This window comes from Melanotaenia boesemani, chromosome 24 (assembly GCF_017639745.1).
Source record: "Melanotaenia boesemani isolate fMelBoe1 chromosome 24, fMelBoe1.pri, whole genome shotgun sequence".
Classification (NCBI taxonomy): Eukaryota; Metazoa; Chordata; class Actinopteri; order Atheriniformes; family Melanotaeniidae; genus Melanotaenia; species Melanotaenia boesemani.
This window is the reverse complement of record NC_055705.1, coordinates 23636935-23651315: the sequence shown is the minus strand read 5'-3', so window position 1 is coordinate 23651315 and position 14381 is coordinate 23636935. Positions and strand designations below refer to the sequence as shown.

Sequence of the window (14381 nt, the reverse complement as noted above, 5' to 3'; positions counted from 1 at the left end):
GCGGAACAGGATGCAGTCCAGTTGGTTGTAGCCTTCCAGCCAGATGTGAACCTGGCAGGTCCTCCCTGGTCCGGTAGGTCCGCCCTGGTCCGGCAGGTCCGCCCTGGTCTGGCGGGTTCTCCCTGGTCTGGCGGGTCCTCCCTGGCCTGGCGGGTCCTCCATGGTCTGGTAGGTCCTCCCTGGTCTGGTAGGTCCTTCCTGGTCTGGCAGGTCCGCCCTGGTCTGTTGGGTCCACCCTGGTCTGGCGGGTTCTCCCTGGTCTGGCGGGTCCTCCCTGGTCTGGCGGGTCTGCCCTGGTCTGGCGGGTCCGCCCTGGCCTGGCGGGTCCTCCCTGGCCTAGCGGGTCCTCCCTGGTCTGGCAGGTTCTCCCTGGTCTGGCGGGTCCTCCCTGGTCTGATAAGTCCTCCCTGGTCTGGCAGGTCCGCCCTGGCCTGGCGGGTCCTCCCTGGTCTGTTAGGTCCTCCCTGGCCTGGCGGGTCTTCCCTGGCCTGGCGGGTCCTCCCTGGTCTGTTAGGTCCTTCATGGTCTGGTAGGTCCTCCCTGGCCGGAGTAGTAGTAGTTTTTGGTAGATTGGTGCACCTACATGACTTGCCGAGATGACACCAAATTCAGATTTTTAATACAACATGAAAAGATGCTGGAAGATGGAGACATGGAGGCATGAAAACCGTCACGTCGCGGACCCCCAGACATCATCACACCTGAATCCCAGCTGGAGAACGATGGCGAGGCTGGCCCAGAATCTTCCGGCATGGCGATCCTTCATTGCTGCCCTACATGCCAGCTGGGCAATAAAAGGCAAAAGGAAAAACAGAAGATGAGGAATAACTTTGTGGCCTGCATGTTGCACGAACATCCTTGTTTAAATGTGTGAATACTGACAGCCGAAGTTTCTTATAAAACTCTGCTACATAGTACAGTTAAACCCGCAGGACAGCAGAGGTGCATCTCTTTATTGGGTCTGACTGGAAAATGGAGCCACACTTTGGTTCCACATCAAGTTTCAGGGGATGTTATCTTAGAAAATAAATCTCTCAGCAGGGGTGTTAAACCTACTTGGGGTGGCCCTCCCAGGGTTTCATCTGACTGAGTTAAAGGACAAAATAATTCTGAGGTTCCTGATTTCGGTGTGAGACAGAGAAACCGGTTAGAAACTGAGTTTCTGGCGTGTATCCGTACAGCCTGAGACAATAACCAAACAGTACTCGAAGTTCTTCATACAGTCATAAGAGTGGCTAAAAACACAACGCAAAAAATAATTAAAACACACACATAAACAGAATGGGAAAGGTTTCCAGAAGTAAAACAGATAAAATAAGAATAATAAACTACACCTATAGGCCAGCCTTGTTTCTATAGAAACAAGGCTGGCTGAGTAGGAAGTGTTGGGAATGTCGGGGGCAGTTAGTTCCACAGTCCAGGAGCAGCAACACCAGCTTTCGTCAGCTGGAAGTTCTCACAAATAAATGCTGGAAATATCTCACTTGTCTATATAATACATTAGTTTCCCTTTTTAAGTTGAATTACTGAAACAATATTCTAGGTTTTTTTCACCTGTTTTAACTTCATCCTGGACCCTTTTTGAACTTTGAAAGTTAGATTTTGCGTATTAAATAGTCTCTTTTTCTTTCTTAAAAGTTTTTGTTCGAAATAAAAATATTCAAAAGCAATAAAAAATAAAATCATGCTGATTTTGGTTTAGTTGCCGACAGTGTTTCTTTAAATATCTAGAATCCCTGCTATAAAAACCTTCACCTTTTGGTTCTAAACATAGTTTCATACAGTAAGTCAGTGGTTCCCTGCAGGGCCTCGTCTTCCCAGCAGCAGATGCTGATACCTGGAGACATACGACACACTGGGGTCTCTCTTTATCAGCATTACTGGAGCATTTAGGGCTCGTCTGTTTCCACGTGACTCCTCGGTGAGTTGCCAGTGACGGGCGCGCCGGCTGAATGCACAGCAGTGAATGATGGCGGTGATTTAGGGTGAGACCGGGAGGATTCTGTAATGGAGCCATGAATTATTAACCCTTCAAAAAAAAAAAGATTTAATTCTCATTCTAATCTTTCTCATATTTGTTCTTGTGTGTACACAAGATGTAATTAAGCAAAAGAAGATGTAGGAAGCTCTCTTACTGCAGGAGGCTGTGGATTACTGATTTCCCCGAGGACATTAAGGTAATTGTCAGGCGTGATAGGGAGTGGTAGGACCAATTAGCTTCTTTCTAATTGTGTTTACAGATTGCATGACACTAATAGATTAGGATTTGTGTCATGGCTGCACTGTTTCCCCACATTTCCTCACATTATCTGTCAGTTATTTAGGATATGGGAGGAAAAGGGGATAAAAGAGCTTGAACAGTGCAGAAGTTGGTGTGTACTGCAGTCTCTTAGTGTCCGATGTGTGTGCGCTCATGGTTTCTGCAGGGCTTTTTTTGCCTGATGACTCGCTTCAACTTTAATGATGGATCCAAGCTACCGATATTTTTTTAAGCTAATTTTGGAATCGTCACATGCTTTATTGAAAAGTCCTTCGCCACCTGCCAACAGAAGAATCACTGAAACAACCTCATCATTTCCACACATCATCCTGACCCTGCAGGGCCACGGCCGGACATACAGACGTTTTCCAGGCATTTCCATCCCATCCAGGAGGGTTAGACCTGGACATGATGATGAAGCCACTTCCTGTCAGACTTTCCACCAATCAGAGAGCTTAGATTGACGGTAATGTCCAATCAGGAGCAGCCAAAGATCAACCAGTGAGCAGAAAGTTCTATGTGTGTGTGAAAAGAAGAAAAATAATGCTCCTCTATGGCTGGAATAAAGCCAAGAAGACGTTTCTGATGCACGGTGGCGCCACAAAGCAGCTGAGCTGGAGTTGGTTTAGTGAGGATAGCAGGTAAATAGTAGCAGGAATAACTGGAAATGAGGAAAAAGTGGAAACATGGAAATAGTTTCTGTTATTCTGGTTGTTGGTTCTGAACGGGGAACTGAAATGGAGACTCATCAGACCAGGACCCGGCGTGGTCTTCTTCTGTTCGTCCACTCAGCAAATCCACATTTCATAGAAAGATTATTGGAGAATTATATTATTATAATTCATTATTGATTAAAGGGGCCATACAGCAGATTATAGAAAGTTAAAATGGAAAAATGAATTTACAGAAAAACCTCGTGTTGGAACATGTTTCTGATCGACATGTCATGTGCATGTGCAAACACGTGGTTTTGGACCTTTTCATGGGATCCACATGTGAACCACACATTTGTAAAATGGGAGGTTCTGAGCCGAGGTGTCCAGAGTTCAGATTTAGTTTTAATCATATGTAAGACAAGTTAAAGTGGAAAAACCCTGAACAATACATACATATATGTATATATATTAATCAGGAATGGTATTAAAATGGGTAAAATTGCACATTTGTATTGGGTATAATATAATAAGGGAACTGACGTGACGTGTTGTTGGTAAAACTAGAACTACTATTAAAAGCCCAATGACCCAAATTGTTTGGATAATATTTATTTAGACTATTATTTAGAACTAAAACTACATGAACAGCTTTATTTATTATGAATGTGTATTTATAGTTAAACATGTATGTAAATCAGTTGGTCCTGTAAAATGTTTAAAACGGTGAAGTTTTCAATCAACCAATCAGCTGGAAATCTGTCCTCAACCGCCGCGTATTCGCTGTGACTGTCACTAGCACTGTACCAAGATGGCCGCTCTGTCTGCACGCCTGTCCCCTGAGGAAGCAGCATCTATGTTTGTCTATGGTCTTCACCGTGTCCACATGTATTGAGCTGCTGCCATGTGATTGTCTAATTAGCTATCTGTGTAAATTCGTTGTTTTTTGTGACAATGACAATAAATACTTGAATTGAAAACAGGAAGTTGAATCATGGATATTCCTGTTTTCTAGACCACCACCCTCATCGGTCTGCTGAAGACGGCCCGTTTGCTTCGGCTGGTGCGAGTCGCCCGTAAGCTGGACCGCTACTCGGAGTACGGCGCTGCCGTCCTCATGCTGCTCATGTGCATCTTCGCCCTCATCGCCCACTGGCTGGCCTGCATCTGGTACGCCATCGGCAATGTGGAGAAGCCTTACCTGGAGCACAAGATCGGCTGGCTGGACAACCTGGGGGTGTCAATAGGTACTTAAAGATGCTGCTCTTCTTGTTTTATTGATGCAGTCTTTTAAAAATGAAATATTTGCTGTCATGTCTGCAGGGAAGAAATACAACTACAGTGACCCCAGTTCAGGCCCCTCCATCAAAGATAAGTACGTCACAGCTCTATACTTCACCTTCAGCAGTCTGACCAGTGTGGGCTTTGGGAATGTCTCCCCAAATACCAACTCAGAGAAGATCTTTTCCATCTGTGTCATGCTCATCGGATGTGAGTGAAATCTCATTTGCTTGGTAATATTTGCTAAATGCTTCATTTGGCCGTAGCAGTGGAGGTAGGTATGGTTTCTACTCGCCGCTTAACGCTCGACTCTTCCCTGCCAGCTCTAATGTACGCCAGCATCTTCGGGAACGTGTCCGCCATCATCCAGAGGTTGTATTCAGGTACGGCCAGATATCACCTCCAAATGCTGCGGGTCAAAGAGTTCATCCGCTTCCACCAGATCCCCAACCCGCTGAGGCAGCGGCTGGAGGAGTACTTCCAGCACGCCTGGACCTACACCAACGGCATCGACATGAACATGGTACGAGAGGGAGGACCCTTCACTGGGCGAGTTTCTGGTCTTTACATCCTTCCAAACAAAACCTGTGCTTTCTTTTTTCTCTCTCTCTCCAACCCAATTACATTTGTGTGAGTTTGATGTTTCTGAGAAACGCTCATGCCGCCGCCTCATCGGCCAGTAAAATGCCTCCGTCACTGCACGATGTTCAGCCGTGTTACTGAGGATGCGTTCGGTAGCACGGCTTTGCTCATCCTGAGACTTTCCATTGTACTTATAGAAGTTTGTCTTTTCCATGTCTGCCTCATGTCCAATGGACTGACCCCACCACTCCGGTAAGAGCAGGAGGTACACGTCCAACTCACCTTCCTCTGAATGTTCCTCACGTCTCACACTTGTAGTGGAATTTTAATTTTTTATTTTTTGTAGAGAAAACAAATTTGTTGTGTTTGATTACTTTGCTATGCAGTGATTTCATTGTCCCAAACCTGCATGTTACTAGAGAGCAAATTAACCCCTTGATGCCTGTTTATTTTATTTCATTTTATCTGACTAATTTATTTTGTTCATTTATTTGGATAAAATTAAATTGAATTAAATAAAATACATAAATAAATTATAATTAAATTTAAACATAATAAAATTTAATTTAAATAAAATTTTAAAAACCTACTACTACATTAAAGTTTCCTACGGGGAAGTATTTTTCATTTATTTAATTCATTATTTGTCTTTATTCACTTTAATTTATGTATTTATTTTAATATATTTATATTCATTTCTTATCAGTTTATTTAATATTTATTTGTACTTTTATTCCAGTCCCATGAATTTTTCCAGAATTGGAAATAAATGCAGGCGTTAAAGGGTTAAGGGGGTCAGTCTGTGTTTTGGTCGTTGGTTTTTCTGTTCAGAGGTGAGTATTAAAAAAGTTTATTTCTTTTCAGGGACTTTACAGACACATCAATAGACCCTTTTCGTGATTTATGCATACATCACTCGTGCATGCTCGTAGCTGCTTCTGCCGGTCAGAAAGCTAAGCTATCAACTTAACCCGTGTTCACGAGGAAATTCAGACAGGTTTTCTATATTTGACTTTTTAAATTGTTAACGCAAGAGGAAACGTAAACGGGGAATGTGTGTTTACCAGTTTCCCGTTAAGAAACACCAGCAAACAGCCTGGATTTGTGAGATTGGCAGGGCAAAAATGCCCAGGAACTGGTTATGCAGTGCTGTGTGTGGTCGGTACAGCGTAGCTCTCGGGCGGCGTCTGCGTGCGGTCGGCTACGGTGTAATTGACACTGATGAGTTTGCTCTCTACTCGAGCGTAGGGGGAACACATCGTTTTGGTGTCGTGTTGCAGTTTCTCCTCCTAATCTGAAGGTGGCAGCAGGGGTGGTATCAGCTGGTAAACTCACCAGGTTGGAGTTCTTTTGATGGTTCACTTCAGTCGAGTAGTTATTTCCTGTTTTAAAACAACAATGGCGTCCAGTATGGCTTAGGTCTTCATGAGCTCGTTGAAGCAAATGAAGAAATAATTCAATCAGCTTCTCATCATTGGGTGTTGTTTTTAAAAATGGCGGTTACCAGACAAATTCACAGAGAAGATCCCAAAATCCGGAAAGTTGTGATTCCAAGCTGACCAATCATGAGAGACGCAGAGGTGCTCGTCAGGTCTGGAGAAGGTGCGTGATGAGCCTCTGCGGAGCTACACGGTGCCTAGGGCGGTGACGCTGTAACCGACCTTACGCAGACGATGCACAAGTATAAATCCAGCTTAAGTCTACTTAGTATACCGTACTTTTCACAGTGATGGACTCGCGCTGCCTCCTTTTTCTCTTGACTTCTCCATCCATGTCTGTAGTGACATCCGTAAACAAACGGAGACTAAGTCAGCACTGCCAGGACCAGTTGCCCAGGTGATCGCGAGAGCTCAGTGCATCATGGGACGTCTCTCAGCAGTCTAAGCCTATTTCTGCTCCCTTTACGTTGTCATGGTTGTTAGCTATGGTGGCCAGGATGTGCAAAACAATATTACGAAGAGTGTTTCAGCTAAATCTGTGACCCATCATCTGTGACTGCAGGGAGCCCTCTGCATGTAATATAAGAAGATGAGCAAAGTTTTGAAAACACTTTTTTGAAGTCTGAGTTTATTATAAGGCATGTACAGTAAACATACACATTCTGATAGCTATCAGAAATGTGTTTTCAATAAATGTGTTCAAGACTTTGCTCGTGTTCTAAGACATACATGCAGAGAAATGTACACTATCGCCCCCTGTGGTCACAGATTCTGATGGATCACAGATTTTGCTGAAACACATCTTGATGTAATATTGTTTTGCACTTCCCAGCCACCGTAGTTAGCCGGTTCATCCACCAGAGGGCAGTGCAGAGTCCAGATGTCACCTCCCATTTTTTTCCTTTAGTAGTCATAGTGATGATGGGAGGAGATCATGATGATGATGGTGGTGTTCTGCACAACCATTAAATAAAACGTGGGAGATTTTCCACCTACATTTCCAGAAATTTTTATTACTTGGAATTCATTTACCAGGATTAAAGAATTCCTGGTAACGAGAGCTCATTTCTTCAGAGTTCAGGAAAATTTATTCTATGGCTGATCGATTCAATACCAAGTAAATCCAGGGCAAGTATCGCAGATACAATACTGATGCTTTTGCTTGAAATTTCACAGTTATTGATTTTGTCTTTAATTATTAATAATAAAACACAAAGATTTCTGTCAGAACATTTTCATTAACAAACTGAATGTCAGAAATCAGAAATTTAAATTTAACTTTGTAAACAACTTAAAATAATAACAATGTGACAAATTAATAAAATAACTGTTATTTCCATGTATCACAATAATAAAATAAAGAAAAATTAAAAGAAAAAAAAAAGTCAGATTAGCAAATCGTACCACCGGTTGGCTCTCATTCACGTTCTTAGGCCGTTTCCCCCCGAAGCCCTCTGTAAGAAAAATATCAATCTCATCAAGCTGGTATCGATCATTTCTGATACTAGCCTTGGTATCGATACTATTTGGATCGATCCACCCAGCCGTCATGGCTGATACCGCTGGTTGCCTCTATGTCAGCTGTTCTGGTCCTTCAGCTTCTTTAATCTGGTTTCAGTTTAAGTGTTTCTGAATGCGTTTCCGCGTCCTGCGTTTAGTTTTGGCAGCTTGTTGGTTTTCTTCTGACTTCAGGTCATGCTGAATGCCGCCCTCTGTAAATACGCTGGACCAGTCTGGACCTCGTCGTTCGTCCACTTTTAATAGCTTCATTTTTCAAACGGTTAAAACGCTGACTTACGTTAGTAGAATTAAAACATGTTTGCAGCTGCACACAGACGTGTTCCACAAATCACTGTAAATAGAATATTACAGTTACTTTTATTAAATATTTAAGTTAATATCTTCTATGTTTTTTCATATTTAGTAAATTCAGCCTGTGGGCCAGACAGGACCTTCTGAAGGTCCGGTTTTGGCCCCTGGGCCGTATGTTTGACACCTTTGATGTAGATGATTTTACATGCATGCTGTTATTGAACACCCAGATCACACATGTCCCTCACAGGCTCCAGTAATTGTCCATCCCTTGTCGACTTGCATGCAGCCTTTGTTTGCATGAACTGTGCATTTTGCAGCAGAATGATGCTCATCTGGTCGCAGAGACGGTGTGAGTCATGGCCGCCAGAGTGGGCACAGCCTCGCCGGGCGCTGCCAGGCTTCCTCCCACCGTGGGAGGATTGGCTGCACACTCGGCGCCAGCACCTGCGCTTGCCAAATGTTGTTCAGTCTTTTCTTTTCAAATCTCAATAACTTTATGTTACGAGCAACAAAAAGGCAGGTCAGAGCCAGAAAGCAGCTCAGGAGCATTCATGGTGTCATTTCACTGTGTTTGTGTATGTAAGAGAAGACATGTGTTTTGGTGTTTAAACGTGTCCTTGGAGCTCTTCTTGCTCTGCAGTGTGATTCTTATCTGTTCAAGCCGTCCAGGATTCTTTAGTCGTTTTGTCATTTTCTCTGTTTGTCTTTTGATGGTAAGTCTGAAACAATCTTGTTTTTTATGCATCAGATAGTTAAAACAAGCTAATTTGCTCCAAAGGATGGAGACGGATCGATCCTGGTGTCAGTGTTGGTGAAAAATTATCTCTATTTCTCTTTATATGAAGTTTCCAGGTCAGAGCACTGAAATGTTTTATTACCATAAAGCTGTTTCATGACCTTCACGTCTGACCTGTGCTTTGAGTTTGTTTATCTGAAGTCCCTAAATGTCCTGTCTCTTTTATCTGAAGCTGCTCTAAGGCTAGCCAGAGGAGCTAATTCCAGCTCTGTAAAGAGACAGGTTAGTCCAGCTGGACGGTTATAGCAGTTTTGAGAAGAAGGAACGAACACAAGTGGCAATTGTACAAAAATTCTCTATAGAGTCCATGAATTTGGCCTGTAACATCAATCCAAACCAAACTAAACAAACATGAAACAACAGCAGGATGGAGCGCCGCCTCATCACATGCGTCTGACCTGTATTTCATCTCCAGGTGCTGAAGGGTTTCCCAGAGTGCCTGCAGGCCGATATTTGCCTCCACCTCAACAAGACTCTCCTCCATGATTGTAAGGCTTTTCGTGGAGCCACCAAAGGTTGCCTCCGAGCCCTGGCCATGAGGTTCAAGACTACTCACGCACCCCCTGGAGACACACTGGTCCACTCTGGAGACGTGCTCACGGCGCTCTACTTTGTGTCCCGCGGTTCCATTGAAATCCTGAAAGAGGACATCGTGGTGGCCATCCTGGGTGAGTCTCCGCTTTGCTTCCAGTCTGCTGAAGCTTTTATACGAGCTGGAGCAGGAACATGAAACTGCTTCACATTATTAATCTGTGGGGCTGGTTACTTACAACTGTAACACGACCCTGAAGCAGAGATGTCAAACATATGACGCAGGGGCCAAAACTGCCCACCACAGGGGCGGATCTGGCCCACCAGAGGGGTGGATCTGGCCCACCAGAGGGGCGGATCTGGCCCACCAGAGGGGTGGATCTGGCCCACCAGAGGGGTGGATCTGGCCCACCAGAGGGGCGGATCTGGCCCACCACAGGGGCGGATCTGGTGAAAGTTCAAATGTTATAAGTTGTAAGTAATGAATGCATGAATATGTAAAATACATAACATACATAAAATAAAATGTTTTTATATGAGGTTAAAAAAATTATAAATTTATTAAACATTATAGGTAAAATTATTGTAAAACAGCAAATTTTAATATCTGATATAAATAAGAGAGACAGATGGTGTAGCATCTCTTCTTCTAACATGTCTGGAAACATCTGGGAAGTGAGGAGACCAGTTGCTGGAGTTTTAGGAGAGGAATGTTGTCCCATTCTGGTCTGATGCAGGATTCTAGCTGCTCTACAGTCCTGAACCTTGGTTGCTGGATTTCTGCTTCCATGATGCTCCAGATGTTGTGTACTGGTGAAAGGTCTGGACTGCAGGCAGGCCAGTTCAGCAGCCGGACTCTTCTCCTGTGAAGCCATGCTGCTGTGATGGATGCAGGATGTGGTTCAGCATCGTCTTGCTGAAATCTGCAAGGTCTTCCCTGAAAGAGACGTTGTCTGGATGGGAGCAGATGTTGCTCTAAAGCCTCCATGTACTTTTCAGCATTGATGGAGCTTCACAGATGTGGAAGCTGCCCACGCCATAGGCACTAATGCAGCCCCATCCCATCAGAGATGCAGCTTTTCACCTGTCCACTGATAACAAGCTGGATGCTCCCTCTCCTCTTTAGTCTGCAGGACACGCCGTCCATGCTTTCCACAAACTAGTTCACATCTTCATCCAGGTTTCCACTTTGCCTCAGACAAATGTATATATATATATACATTTAATAAGGATGTGCAAAATCAAATGTATGAAAACGATATGCAAAGCAAACTAGAAAGTAAAAGTAGAATAAAAGTGGTGGATAGAAGCAGCAGGTGGAGCCTGGTGTCTGAGCAGAGTGGACTTATTGATCAGTGGACAGGTTTCCTGTATCGGAGCATCTCGGTCTGGTAGAAAAGAGCTCTGCTGGCTGACCAGTGTGGTGGAGAGGATGGTCTGGTTCTCCATGATGGAAACCGGGTTGTTTTCCATCATGGAGAGAAGGGGGAGAAGTGTGTTCAGGCTGCTGTGCTGCTGCTCCGATGCTGCTTCCCAGCACACAGCAGCAAAGAGAAGCTCTCTGGAGACGTCAGGCTGGTAAAACATCTTCAACATGAAGGATCTGAGCGTCTCCAGAAGCAGAGCCTGCTCATCACCGTCTGGTACACAGCATCTGCGCTGGATACATATATATATATATATATATATGTAATATGTAATAAAAATAAAAAATAATAATAAAAATGGTAACACACACAAAACTAATTTTTATACAATTTTACATTAATAAAACTGATCAGTTCTTGCTGCAGGTTTCTGCCTCTTCGTATGATGTTTTACACCATGAGCGGCTCCAGAAGATTCACGTCAAGACAAACCAGCTATGATGTTCAGCTATTTGTAGCTGAAGATTTCATGCTTTGCTTTCATTAAGCTGCTTCACTTGTTTAAATGACTGTTGGTGTTTTACAAGTAAAATGCAAATACATGGGCGCATTGCGTTTAGCATGAAATGCTGCACAGATGCTGTGGTGGTTCCCCCTCCTTGCTTCGGCACTGACTATCAACAGCATCCAGATAGTTTCCTTGTTCCAGCTTTCACATGGAAGCAGGTGTTTTCTACCAAGCTGTTCGTGCTCTTTTTCTTTTTTTTTTTGACGGTTTTATTGGGGCAGACGAGGTCATGTGACAGCTGATGACACAACGGGGTCACGCTGAGCAACAACCTCGGATGTTAAAGTTGCAGCTTTCATGCAACTCAGCATTTTCTCTGCAGGAAACTGCTGATTACTCCACTTTCACCCCCACAGGTCTTCCTCTGAATTATCTACTCGGTTAAATATATTCATAAAGAAATTATTTAAAATGAAAAATCTAAATTGATTTGGTTTTACTGGCTTAGATTCTTTTATGTGAATGATATTACTCTTTTAATTTTTGTACTAGCAATGCAAAGATTTTCTATTTAATTAAAAATACCATGATAAGGTTTAAATATATAAATATATATATATATATATATATATATATATATATATATATATATATATATATATATATATATATATTTAGTTGATCTATCCTGCTCATTAAGTGTTAAAGTACTCAGGCTTTGAAAGTGTGGAGTTTGCTGACCTCCTGGGTGAGGGACTCGCATCACCATCTCTTCTGGACTCTTCTGAGGATCCACAGGGATCAGATTTCTCCATCTGGGTAAAAGCATTGCTGGTGGCTGAAGATGGCCGTCTTCTCCCTGGTGTGTCACATCTTCATGTCCTTGGTGTTGCTGTTTACAAATGTGCCATTCTCCTGCAAGATGTGCTCAGGCTGAGTCATGTCTGCTGTCACGTGGGGACATCACTGGTGATGCCTGACCCAGTAAAACCAGTACTTCAACCAGTGATACTCATCACAGTGCATGGTTTGTTTTTGGTCCAGGTTTGATGTGCACATCATCGGCTGGGCGGTCACTGCTAGTTTTCTTGGTTGAATTCATTCTCATCAGCCTGGCTCGCAGTATTAGCTAATGTTAGCCAGCGTTAGCTAATGTTAGCTAGCGTTAGCTAATGTTAGCCAGCGTTAGCCAGCGTTAGCTAATGATACATAGCGTTAGCTAATGTTAGCTAATGATATCTAGCGTTAGCTAATGTTAGCCAGCGTTAGCTAATGATACATAGCGTTAGCTAATGTTAGCTAGCATTGGCTAATGTTAGCCAGCATTAGCTAATGATAGCTAGCGTTAGCTAATGTTAACCAGCGTTAGCTAATGTTAGCTAGCGTTAGCTAATGTTAGCCAGCGTTCGCTAATGTTAGCTAGCGTTATTATGCTTTGTTACTTCCGTTGACTACACCACACTTAATAAATTGGATTGTTCTTGTGCAGTTTTGGGGGTTCGGGACCAATTTGTCATTCTTTTGTCGTACTTCTTCATAACTTTTGCTACTGGCTAGCTGAGTGTTTTCTTCTGCTTAGTGGAGTTTGTTGAACAACTGACACATTACTGCCACCAAGTGGTGTGAAGTTGCACTGCAGCTGAACTTCTCATGGAAAACTGAAATCTCTTGTGTCTGATAACTGAATAGTTACCTAGTTCTTTAATGTTTTTGTATCAGTTTTTGCAACAGGACTTTTTTTTCCCTCTAAAAAGGTTGTAAGAGATCTGAACACATCACACCAGTTTTGAAATCTTTACACTGGCTTCCAGTCAGTCACAGAATAGATTTTAAAACTCTTCTGCTTGTTTACAAATCCCAGAAAGGTTTAGGCCCAGAATACATCTGTGATATGTTCAGAGAATATAAACCTAGCAGAGCTCTTAGATCCAAAGACTCTGGTCAACTAGTCCAGACCAGAGTCCAGACTAAACATGGAGAAGCAGCATTTAGCTGTTTTGCTGCAAACAAGTGGAACAAACTGCCAGTGGAGATTAAACTTTCACCAAATGTAGACATTTTTAAATCCAGGTTAAAAACATTTCTCATGCGCCTATGCATGAAATCTGCATGTTAACTTTTTAACTCATTTTAATGTAATTTATTATTTTATTGTGATTATGTGTTGATGTCTTTTACTATTCTAAATATCTGTAATGTTTTTGTTTTATGTAAAGCACTTTGAATTGTCCTCTACATGAAATGTGCTGTACAAATAAACTGCCTTGCCTAAATTTGTCCCGTTTGTCTAATTGAAAGATGAATTTCCAGCTTAAACAAAAATTCATCCCATACCTGACCTGAAAAGTGCCAGATGGATGTCAGGAATCCACATTTTTAATCAGCCAATCCCGTTCCTGTTTCTTGTCCAGGTAAGAACGACATCTTTGGAGAGATGATCCACTTGTACGCCAAGCCGGGGAAGTCCTGCGCCGACGTCCGAGCGCTGAGCTACTGCGACCTGCACACCATCCAGAGGGAAGAGATCCTGGAGGTGCTGGACATGTATCCAGAATTCGCCGATCACTTCCTCACTAACCTGGAGCTGACCTTCGATCTCCGCGGTGAAAGCGCAAAGGTAATCCACTTCCTGTCTGCAGGGTAAGTGATCCAAGAGGCTCTGATGTGGATTTACTGTATGAGCAGAAAGCTCCACCACGTCCATTCAGAGGGAAAGAAGTGGTTTTCTAAATTTATTCTCTTCAGTGCTTCTTCAGTTAATCTGTTCAATTTAATTAATCCTGCTTTTGGAATGAAGGGAGATAACTGATGGAGACATTTTTCTTTAATCTGGCGTTTACTGGAACATGGCTGAGACACAGAGTCGAGACCTAAAGACGGAGGATGTGTTGTATCCAGTAATTATGATAAATGGAGTGTACGAGTGGCCTGATGTGATCATGAATCCACATTAGTCAGTGTTTTAGTCATTTTTCTTTAAGATAAAAGAGCCTGGAGTGCATTTTACATCAGCTTTGAGTTATTTCTTAACAGAAAAGGAAAAAAGAGGGAAGACATGTTAGACTGCTGGTGGGATGCGAACCAAGGTGGACATGAGGTTCTTAAAGACGTCTTTAGAACAGCGAAGGTGACGTTTCATGTGCATTCAT

The 14381-nt window shown here is 43.0% G+C and overlaps 1 protein-coding gene across 3 annotated transcripts in view; it reads left to right on the top strand.

Annotated features, from left to right (window-relative positions):
- The window catches only part of kcnh7 (potassium channel, voltage gated eag related subfamily H, member 7), a 124245-nt gene that overhangs the window by 88201 nt on the left and 21663 nt on the right, over nucleotides 1-14381 (top strand). For 2 of the 3 annotated variants that reach the window (XM_041978332.1, XM_041978334.1), the window contains 5 exons: nucleotides 3929-4160; nucleotides 4237-4404; nucleotides 4518-4717; nucleotides 9242-9494; nucleotides 13644-13849. In XM_041978332.1, the coding sequence (XP_041834266.1) occupies nucleotides 3929-4160; nucleotides 4237-4404; nucleotides 4518-4717; nucleotides 9242-9494; nucleotides 13644-13849 (1059 nt within the window). The remainder of the gene's footprint in view (nucleotides 1-3928; nucleotides 4161-4236; nucleotides 4405-4517; nucleotides 4718-9241; nucleotides 9495-13643; nucleotides 13850-14381) is intronic. The other variant, XM_041978333.1, reaches the window with a different exon arrangement.